The following is an 11086-nucleotide window of genomic DNA, read 5'->3' as shown; positions in this document are numbered from 1 at the left end:
CCTAAAAACGGCGCAAACTTGGGCCGCGGATGGATCGAAAGCGGACACAAAACGGACAAATATCCGTTTGCTCCCGCGCGCTAGGCCTCCTAATTTGTTTACCCCAAATGGACGGGGCCGGACAGAATAGGGTCGCGCGGTGAAGTTGGGGTTAACCATTGCACTCGCTGCTCGGCATTTTCCCAAGCGACGTGTTCCAGGATGCAAGGATGATCTTGACCAATTAGATTTCTTTTTTGAGATTATCGATGGGCAGCCGTCGGGTTCGTGAATCAGCGCCTTCTGCGCCGGTCATCTGGCGCCCACCACTAAGCAAGTATGGGCCGACCCATCAGGCAAGTGATCGCTCGCCTAGGTCTGCGGTTGACTTTTAGGGAAAACTAGAAAAAATATCTAAAATGGAAAAAATCAAAAAAAAGTTTATGAACTCGATAAAATTTTGTGATTATGGTTTTTTTCATGAATTTGAAAATGGTTTGAGGATTTGAAAAAGAAAAAAATTGAAAAAAACTTCAGCAATTTAAAAAAAGCTTGAAAAGTTTCTAGGGATTTTTTAAATTTTTTTGCGGATATGGAAAACGTTCACTGATTTTTTACAGAGGCGATGAATTTGAAAAAAGTTCACAGGCTTTTTGAAAAAAGGTTCATGAATTTGAAAAAGCTCAAGAATGTTTAAAAAATCAATTTTGAAAGAAGTTCACGCATATAAAAAATAAAAAATAAAAAAATGGCAGAAGATAGCGGACTACAGTTCCTAAATGACCTTTTTTACGGGGTGGAGATTCGTGAATAATGTGGGCCTGTGATGGAACACATGATCGTTATGCCTCTGTATGGTAGGCACGGCCCGTTATGACGACACTCCGACGAGCCTCAAAACAAGTCCAAGTGCATATACCGAAGCCCACTTCCTTAAAGCTAAAATTAGGAGTAAACGTGAAATGAGCCCATTCGTGTACGTGCCAGTTGATCTTCCTTGAAGCTAAAATTAGGCTTGCGCGCCAGTTGCAGAAATGCCGCGTACGATGGTTCCGATCGGGCCGGGCGCCGTGGCCGAGGCCGCAACGCGCGGCGGCACCGGCCAAGCCGACGTGCGGCCGCCCTCATTCCTCTCCCGTCCAGCTCCTCCATTCCAAATCCCCTTTCCCCCGCGTCTCCTCTTCATCTCTCCCTCCTGCCATCCCCTTCAAAGAGAGAAGAAGGCATGGAGGGATCCACCCTAGCCGCAGACCGACAAACCGCAAGAAACCAGCAACCAGACTGAAGACCGACATGGCCCGGATCGGCGTTGCAGTGCTCGCCCTCCTGGTGGCCGCCGCGGCGGTCGCCTGCCTGCCGGCCCCGGCCTCCGCCGGCGAGCAGGACTCCATACTGCTGTCGCGCGCGGCGACCTGCGACGGGGCCGTCGGGGAGTGCGGCGTGGACGAGGACGAGGAGATGGGGACGGGCGCCTACGGCACAGGCGAGGCCCTGCGCCGGTCGCTGGCGCGGAAGCCGACGGCCAGGTACATCAGCTACGCGGCGCTGCGCGCCGACCAGGTCCCCTGCAACAAGCGCGACAAGTCCTACTACACCAACTGCGGCTCGATGCAGCAGGCCAACCCCTACACGCGCGGCTGCTCCGCCATCACGCGCTGCGCGCGCAACATGAACTGATTCGTCGTCCGTATGCCCGCCTCTGCTGCCTCGTCGATCTCGCGCACGTACGGCAATCATCGATACGTGCGTACGAACGGAGAGGGAACGTGACCGTGTGAGCGCCTAATTAAGCACTGTATGCGTTTGTGCTGCTTCAACATTGATCCAACAAAATCAACGACTGTTATTGTTTTCGTGAGTAGCTTCTATCTATGTATCCACCGTGTTCCTGCTATTGCCATGCCAATTTATTCCTTCTGAAAAATGTTTGTATATTTGAAGAAGAACAGAGTTTTTTTTTCCGCCTCTATTTTGATATGCTTGTAATTTTCATAAACGAGTTAGAATTTGTGGATATGTTCTATTTACTCGATTTAATTATTGAAATTCAGTATATGGCGACATAACAACACCGTTTATGGTCATTCCCATCATGGTTACCGTTTTCTTATACAATTTTTTGGCAATTTCTATTTGACGCTTCAGGGTCCGTTATAGGCCATTTTGCAAACAGGCATCGGAAGCACACAACCACTTCCGCGAGCAATGCCGGCCCGTTTTCACTTCTCTGTTTCCTAAACTGAGAAAAAACGTGCACAATCTGTGATTCAAACCCACGACGTGCGAGTTTCATTTAAGATGCGATAAGCACCCAGCCACCTCACCTTAATCTGATTACATAGATATATTTCCTCTTTTCTTCTCTGTTATCTTTTTTTTCGTTCCTTTTTTTTTCATTTTTTGGTCCCTTTTTTTCCTTTTTCTACTTGGCGAACTTTTTCTTCAAACACATGATTTTTTTTTCAAAATGCAAGAAAATTTTCAATTCGATGAACTTTTTTTAAAAATGGATGATCTTTTTTTCGAATTTGATGAACTTTTTCATTTTTTCAAAGAATATATTTCAAATTGAATGATTTTTTCAATTTCAATAATCTTTTCAAAATTTGTTGAACTTTTTAAAAATTTGATGAACTTTTTTCAAATTTGTGAACCACTTTCAAAATCAATGAAATATTTTTCAAATTTGATGAACTTTTTTCAAAATTGATATTTTTTAAATTCGATGGACTTTTTCCATAATCGATGAACTTTTTTCAAAATGATTTTTTTTCAAAATTGATGAACTTTTTTCCTATTTTCACGTTCTTTTATAATTTTTTAACCTTTTCCCAAATTTGTGGTTTCTTTATATTCTTTTGAGTTTCTTCTCAAATAATCAAAACCGGGGATTTTTTTTGCCACTCTAGCTTTTGCCCACTTTGCTTATGCCACTCTAGAATTTGACATATCACTTTTGCCACTCTTAGCTTTGACAATTATCACAATTGCCATTATGTGGCAAAATCAAATTTTTTAGAGATGCAGTTGTGATACATTGTCAAAATCTAAGAGTGGCAAAAGTGAAATGAAAAACTATTGCTTTTGCCATACAATGGCATTTGTGATGTATTGTCAAAAGTTTTTTTTCCCAACGGGGCTCACACCCCTTTCCATTAACTTTGCAATCAACGGAAATACAGAAGTTCAGTTCAGTTGGTCTCCAGGAACCACATCCAAAATAAAACAACCACCAGAACCAAAATAGGACTAAAAGGGGGAAAGCGAGCTGGAGCACCGCCAGGAAACCCACAACTGGAAGATCCTGAAACGGATCATCCGCCATGAGGCGAAAACCCGACGACACTAACAAGCTATTATCCTAGACAGCAAAATATAAGGATGAAACTACGCAGCCACCCAGGGGGCATAAAGCAGCTATGAGTCAACTTCTGACAGGCACCAGAACGATCATCAAACCCCAGTGGAATTTCACGAAACTGGTAAGAGGACCAGGCTAGCCGATCTTAACTCCATCTCCATCCCTCAAAAGCATCCTTCCCTTTGTGTATGACCTGTCTGCTAGAGCTGCTGCCACAAACACCAGTCTTTTCACCCCAGCTTGGAACCTCGCCCTGTCTTCTTCTTTCAGCAATCCTGCCCAGTACAACATAAAAGAGCAAGCACTGAAAATAGCCTCCAGCGATGTACGAGCATTGTATTTATCAAAGGTAACTTTATTTCGGAGGCACCAAATCCCCCAGCAAATAGCAGCAATAATCATCATATAGAATTTCTTTCCGCCTGGGAAACATTTATATAGCCACGCTCAACATTGCCACAGTGATCGGGGGCAATAGGAAGCCCCAACCGTAGCACCCAAGACCCCCCAAACAGTTCGGGCAAGCGGACACGTAAAGAACAGACGATTAGCAAAAGTGAGATGTCAAATTCTAGAATGGCATAAGCAAAGTGAGCAAAAGTGAGCAAAAGCTGGAGTGGCAAAAACAAAGTCAAATAGCTCTCGTTCCTAATAGTGGACAAGCTATGTCGCTCAGTCTTTTGGTTATGATGCCAGGTTTGTTTGTTCCGTTAAGAGTTCAAATCCTGCTTCGTTCACATGCCGAACATATTTCTTTTTTGAAGTTTTTTCTTAAGAATGTTGTTGGGCCAGCCCGCCCGCTTCCCTGCAAGCGCCAGTCAGGGTGAACGAGCGCTTACAATGCCAAATAGGAGCTCCCATTTTTTTTGAGGGAAACTGTTTTCTTATAGATGTAGTAACAATTTATTGTACGCTGCTATTTGGGAAGCCCATTCCCATCATGGTCTTCCCAAATAGTAGCATAGTGATGATCCCAAGGTGGTGCCATAACCAAACAAAGCCTACACCGAAGGGCGCATCCACATTTTAACAAAAGAATGTTATAGATAAAGAGGAAGCTGATAAGATAAGTGCGAAAAAAGAAAAAGAAACCATAACTAATAATAGAATATTCAATTTAATAACCCACGCTTGGCCAGATTGTCGTCGATGAGGATCTTGCCTTTCAGAAAAAAGTATGAAGAAAAGCCTGCATTTGGCAGGGAAGTGCATGGATGAAACCGGGCACATATGAACCCATTTCAGAAAACATATTTCTAAATGCTAAAAAAGAATCTAAAATGGTTGCATGGATACGTCCTCATGTTCTATGCGGCGTGTGCAAAAAGACGAAATTTTATATCGTGAAACGCTATTTAGAAGCACTGAAACTTGTCTTTTTTACAGAGACAAAATAAAAAGACTTTTTTCACAAAACTTTGTGCCGCACACACACATTTGCGAACATGTATGTGTGAAATTTTCTTTTGAATTTTTTGACTTTTTAAAATGTGCTTAAAGGGCATTTTTTTTGAAAAATGGGTGCATATGCCCATGGGTGGAGAGACTGTTGTGCTATACTGCAATATTTCAAAGAAATGACAGTCTGTAAACCAGCACCTGGAAATTCTGTCCTATTATGGAAAGTTGTTTGGAAAGAAGACACTTTGGAAAACAAATTCCCTCAACTCCACTCACATGCCAAAAATGATAGCATCATTATAGCCACATCAATCAATATTAATGAGAGTGATTTCTACAGCATGTTTCATCTTCCAATGTCCTCGGTTGCTGTACAACAAAGTCAAGAACTGCACAGCATGTTAACTGAAGGATTCAACAACAGCAATAGAGACACTTGGCACTTCAAGTGGCAGTGTAAGCACTATTCCAATAAAAGAATATATCTACATCTTATTGGTGACCCACCTGAGGCCCCAAAGGCTTTTCAATGGATTTGGAAATCCAACTGCCTACCAAAACAAAAGTTCTTCTTTTGGCTATTGCTGCTGGATAGACTTAATACCAGAGATTTGCTGGTGAGGAAAAACTCCTACATTGAAGAGAGCAGTTGTGTTCTTTGTGAGGAGGAACCCAATGAATGTCTTCAACATCTTTTCTTCAGCTGTGATTTCAGTCAATTTTTTGGATGAATTTGGATTGTAATGGAACACTGACCTGAACATCAATGACATGATGATAGAAGCCAAAAACAGAACCAAAATGGTAGGATTTAAGGAATTCATAATGGCAGGATGTTGGAGCATATGGAAACACAGAAATGCTATCATTTTTGACAACCAAACCAAAGACTGTGCATATTGCATTTCATGCTTCAAGGAACACATCAGCACCATCATCAAGAAGACAAAACCTAGTCTAAAAGAGGGAATGCAAGCTTGGCTAGACACTTTGTAATTATCTCACTGAATACTTCCAGGCACACATGTGTATAGCCACCTGTAATTGTCCCACCAATTAATAGAAAATGAGTTACAGTGGTGGTCTTCCCCACTGTGTTTCCTTAAAAAAATATGCCCATGGGTGCAGGATGTGCCCTCTCGCATTTGGCATGCAACCTTCAAGATCTTCTTGTAGTTTGCACGAGAGGTTTATCTGAGGAACTGGCTACCATAAGAATAACTTGTAGTCAACGCTACCCCAGCCCAAAAGAATTTTTTCATTACAACGTAGAAGTGGCCCCTGCAGACTGCATTTCGGCTTAGAATTAAGGACATCTTCAGGCAATGCACCAAAGAACAACCCGATCAAGCTCGGCTGCTCCTCAGCTAGCTCCTGTCGTGTGTAGCCTCCTGTGGTGGTTTCCTCAACAACAACAAAAAAGCTCTTGTGTGCTTCATCTCAACCAGCTGATGGCACCATGATGCACAACCTAGAGCCCGCAATGTCGTCCGACCATTGCTGAGGAGAAGGCAAGGAGGTTAGGAGGAGCTCCGCGTAGCAGTTGCAGTTGCTTAATGGTTGATTGAATTGGACTATACACATTAGAAATTTGTTTTCTCAGTAGCATTTTTTTTCAGAAAAGGAGGAGGACCCCCGGCCTCTACATCTGGACGATGCTTGCAGCCACTTTATTAATTATTCACACAAGACCTTACAAAGTCATACAATAATAAGACTAAAGCCACCGTCTAGGCAACATCTGTCACTACTCCTATCTAGTTGATGAAGGGATGCTGATAGTCTGGGCCTAATACCAAACAGACCTTGCAGCCAAACCTAACATCTAAGACCTGAGGTCCCAACTAGGACTCCTGCCAGGTATGGGGCACCCACCAGTCCGGCGCACTCCTCAACCAGGACGCCTGCCGGGTATGAGGCCACCACAACCACCTGCCACTAATCCATCTTCAGTGATGTACTGCTGCATCTACCTTGCCCGGTCTATCTGCCGTCGAAGCCACCACGACGCCAGACAACGCCACCATCCTGCGCCTGTCCATCATCACACGCCCACCGGCGAGACCCCGCTGCTCCATGCCTCTGAGACCCGCCGTTGTTGACATGCCAGATGCCACGCCACTCCTCCGTCACGAACACCACCTGTTGCCACTAGTCCCATCCCCTCCACCTCCAGTTCCTCTAACCGAGCACCCAGACGCCCCATGCGGCGCCTCCAAGAAGGGTACGACACACGCAGTGCCGCTGCCGCCGAATCTAAGGAGATTTTGGGTTTTCAGTCGGGCATGGGGTCGGGGTGGAGTGTAGGGACCTCGACGGTGCCTGCAAGGAGGAGAACGGCAACACCGGTCGTCGCCACCATCGGGATGAACGAGTCATCCAGAGTTTCCTCCGGTCCGATGTCACCTCTACCAGCCCCCGCGAATGCACCGAGGCCGACGACCGCGATCGTACGCCACCAAGTGCAGCGGGAGAGATCCTGCAGTGCGGAGGATATCCACCGGCAACTCACCACCCACGCGGTCAAGACACCGTCCATCCACCCCCCGCGAGCGTCACCAGCCGAGGGCGCCGTCGCCATGCCTAACGGGGCCGCCGCCCCAGGTCCAGGTGCCTCCATGATGGCCGGAGTGGCGAGATCCGCCACGAGCGGCGAGATCCTGCACCGACGTCCTTGATCGATCCCGCCGTCGCCGGGAGCCCGCACGCTGCTGGGAGTCCCACACCCATGGATCTGGGCACCCGTGCACTGCCGCAAGCTCGCCGCCTTCGGGATCTGCCACACCATCGAGGGCCGCACCCCGTGGGTCCGGGAGAGGGTGGAGAGACCCTCCACCGCCACTGTCGCACGCACGGGCTTTTCCTGGCACCGACCATCGCAGCGGTGGAGGGGGAGAAGGGCGCTGGAGGGTTACTAGGCGGCGGCAGCTGAGCCCTCCCGAGCCGCCCGTGGGGGAGGCGACGTGAGAGGCGCTGGAGATCCTCTCAGTAGCAATTTCTCACTACAAATTCTTTTGTCTTTCGCACCCAACCATTTTTTCCTAGCTCCGCCACGGCTTCCAGTGTATGTGCCGGAGGCGCATTAGTTCCAGGAGATTGCATCTTTCGTCCCAGAATCAAGAACAATATGCCGCAGCCTAGTCCACAGCCAAGTGAATTGATTGAGCTCAGGTTCAGACGAAATGTGCTGCAAACCCGAAAGCCAATGTTGATCATTTAGGGCTTGAGCTATAAAGAAGTTTTTCGGAAACATTGTCGAAGAAGGAGAGCCTCTCCCCCAACCCTATCCCTCCTGCGCCGCCACCCGCGGGGCGGCCGGGGAGGGTTCCCTAATCTCTGCCGCGCGTCCCCCTCCTTCACCCTGCTCCTCCCTCCCCACTGCCGGTGCGCGCGGCCGGGCGAAGCCCGGTCGATGCAGGCGGCTGTCGGTGTCAAAACCGGCGGATCTCGGGTAGGGGGTCCCGATCTGTGCGTCTTAGGCTGATAGTAACAGGAAGTAAGGGACACAATGTTTACCTAGGTTCGGGCCCTCTCGATGGAGGTAAAACCCTACTTCCTGCTTGATTAATATTGAAGATATGAGTAGTACAAGAGTAGATCTACCACGAGATCATAGAGGCTAAACCCTAGGAGCTAGCCTATGATGGTATGATTGTAATTGTGATCGGCCTTCTAAGGACCATCCTCTTTGGTTTATATAGACACCGGAGAGAGCTAGGGTTTACATGGAGTCGGTTACAAAGAAGGAAACATAATATCCGGATCGCCAAGCTTGTCTTCCACGCAAAGGAGAGTCCCATCCGGACACGGGCCGAAGTCTTGAGTCTTGTATCTTCACGCTTTAATAGTTCGGACGATGTATATAGTTCGGCTCTCCGGATACCCCCTAATCCAGGACTCCCTCAGTAGCCCCTGAACCAGGCTTCAATGTCAATGAGTCCGGCGCGCAGTCTTGTTTTCGGCAATGCAAGGCGGGTTCCCTTTCTGAATACTCCCATATACCCATCATGACGAACAATGTTCGGCATCTCATCAATGTTGTACTCCTCGGCTTCAGTGCTTCAATAATGACCATTTCCACGTGTCGAGCGAATGCGAGGAGTCGAGGTATTTTTGCATTTGCCACCCTCGGTTCTTCGGGCTATCCATCTATTTAAAGAGACGGGGATTCCCAGATCCAAACCTCACTCTCCCTCCTTGAGCAAGCATCCAACAGAGCGCCTGGAAAAAACCATCCCAACATGGCCGGTCATCGCAACTCTTCTTCTCGCTCCCCCTGCCCCAAGCCGGGGGACTGGGGAGAGTGTTCAGTTTCCCATAGCCGTTTGATAAAGTTACAAACCCAAGGGCTCCTCTCACCAGCGTTCATGGTCCCGGTCTGAGCCGGAGTGGCCACCTATAACAGTGGAGAACAAGCGGAGAGATCCCCCAATCCGTCTCCAGAGGAGCGAATATGCCTAATTCAGCATCTGTTAAGGGGCGTCGGGTTTCCTATTCATCCATTCCTTCGTGGGCTTCTGGAGTTCTACGGCCTCCAGTTGCACAACTTTACCCCAGCCTCCGTACTTCATATAGCAGGGTATGTCGCCCTTTGTGAGCTATTTCTAGGCTGCGGGCTCATTTCGGATTGTGGAAGAAGCTACTCTGCCTTGTCCCCCGCAACCAGGGAGAATCCCTATGTCAAGTGGGCGGGACCGAAGTATGGCGTATCGCCGAGACCGGATACCTATCCGGCACTCCCAAGAAGGCACCAGATAACTGGGCTTCAGAGTGGTTTTATATTGACGACGCTCCCCTGCCGGATCCAGTTCGGACAGGACTCCCCAAGTTCAGTAACACCCTGCCGAGGGCACATCTAAGATGCGCCCCCGAGGCCCCCAAGAAGAGGACTCCAGGGAAATACATTTCCTGATGAGCAGGATAAAGTTACTGGCCAAATCCGGACTGGCGATAGTTGAGGTCATGGCAAGATGCATAATGCGGGGAGTGCAACCGCTTCAATATCGGGGAAATCCCATGTGGCACTTCAACGGAACAGACGATGCCACCCGCTGTGGTCGTAAGGGTCCGGACTCCCCCGCCGCTCTGGCAAGGATACTGTCCGACTTATACAAAGGAGAAGAGGAAGACTTCCTCCATATCAAACCGCGGGACAGATTCTCCATGTATAATCCCCCAAACTGGGTAAGTCTTCATTTATTTTCTCGCTTCACTTATTGTGGCGTTCTTTGCTAAAGTTACCTGCATCGATATTTCCGAGCAGGAACTGAGGAGGGCCGTAGAAGGAATCTGTCGGATTTAGGGTTCCGGCAGACCCTTGAGGTTCAAACACTGGGGTGCGCGCGGAGGTTTCGCCTTCTACCTACCTATTCCTCGCCGAATCGCTAGATTCTAAAACAACGAGAAGAACAACACAAGAGACACAGGATTTATACTGGTTCAGGCCACCATTGTGGTGTAATACCCTACTCCAGTGTGTGGTGTGGTGGATTGCCTCTCAGGCTGATGATGAACAATACAAGGAAGAACAGCCTCGCGAGGGTCTGTTCTTGTGGTCTCTCTCTTTTTGCCGGCCGGATGGATCGATCCCCCTACCCTGTGGGTGGCTAGTCCTATTTATAGGCGAAGGCCCTGGGCCTCTTCCCAAATATTGAGCGGGAAGGGCGCCAACAATTGGCCAATTTGAAGGGGAACATCTAGTACACTTATCCTGACTAAAGTTGGTCCTCGCCTGTCAAAGGCTCTGGTGGTGACGCCGACTTGGGCTCCACGGTGACCTCCATCCTGCCATTGGACTGGTCTTGGTCTTGTTGCACCGAAATGGATGCCTTTGCTTGATGCTCTCGCCTGCGCTTGCTCCCCTTGCACCAAAGAGGAAAGAAGGACACTACGCGGGCTGGCGCCCGGCTGGCGCCCTTGGTCATCATGGCTTGCGTCATGGGCACCTCGCGAGGTACCCCGCCTTGAACTCTCCGCCTCCTCGTGAGCCAGCCTGACGAGGCCGTGCCTGAGGAAGCTCCTTGTCATCCGCCCCGCGAGGCTTGGCCCCTCGCGAGGGTCTTGAGCTTGTGCTGATGAAGATGGGTCGTGCTGGGCCCCCTTTAAGCCGCGCCGCAGGCCGCAGGCAGGCAAGTCTGGGGACCCCCGTTCCCAGAACGCCGACAGTAGCCCCCGGGCCCAAGGCGCGCCCGGACTTGGCCGAGCAGAGAGGCGAAAGGGCAAGTGCGAAGCGTCGCGGGCCCTAACAGCCTGCGGCCTTGGGCGCCGCGTGGCGGTTGATTGGACGTGGGCGTCTCCGCAACCGTACTAGTTGATAAGAAGCGGCATCTACCCTCTGCCTCCTTT

At 48.8% G+C, this 11086-nt stretch overlaps 1 protein-coding gene across 1 annotated transcript; it reads left to right on the top strand.

Moving 5' to 3' along the window:
* The first annotated feature begins 1244 nt into the window (after positions 1–1244).
* Positions 1245–1995, top strand: LOC119281058 (rapid alkalinization factor-like). Its single transcript, XM_037561699.1, has one exon. The coding sequence runs from the start codon at positions 1273–1275 to the stop codon at positions 1654–1656; it is 384 nt and encodes a 127-aa protein (XP_037417596.1). The 5' UTR covers positions 1245–1272; the 3' UTR covers positions 1657–1995.
* The last annotated feature ends 9091 nt before the right edge of the window (positions 1996–11086 follow it).

This window comes from Triticum dicoccoides, chromosome 3B (genome assembly GCF_002162155.2).
Source record: "Triticum dicoccoides isolate Atlit2015 ecotype Zavitan chromosome 3B, WEW_v2.0, whole genome shotgun sequence".
NCBI classification, from domain to species: Eukaryota; Viridiplantae; Streptophyta; class Magnoliopsida; order Poales; family Poaceae; genus Triticum; species Triticum dicoccoides.
Note: the sequence above shows the minus strand (reverse complement) of the source record. Positions and strands in the feature narration are given on the sequence as shown.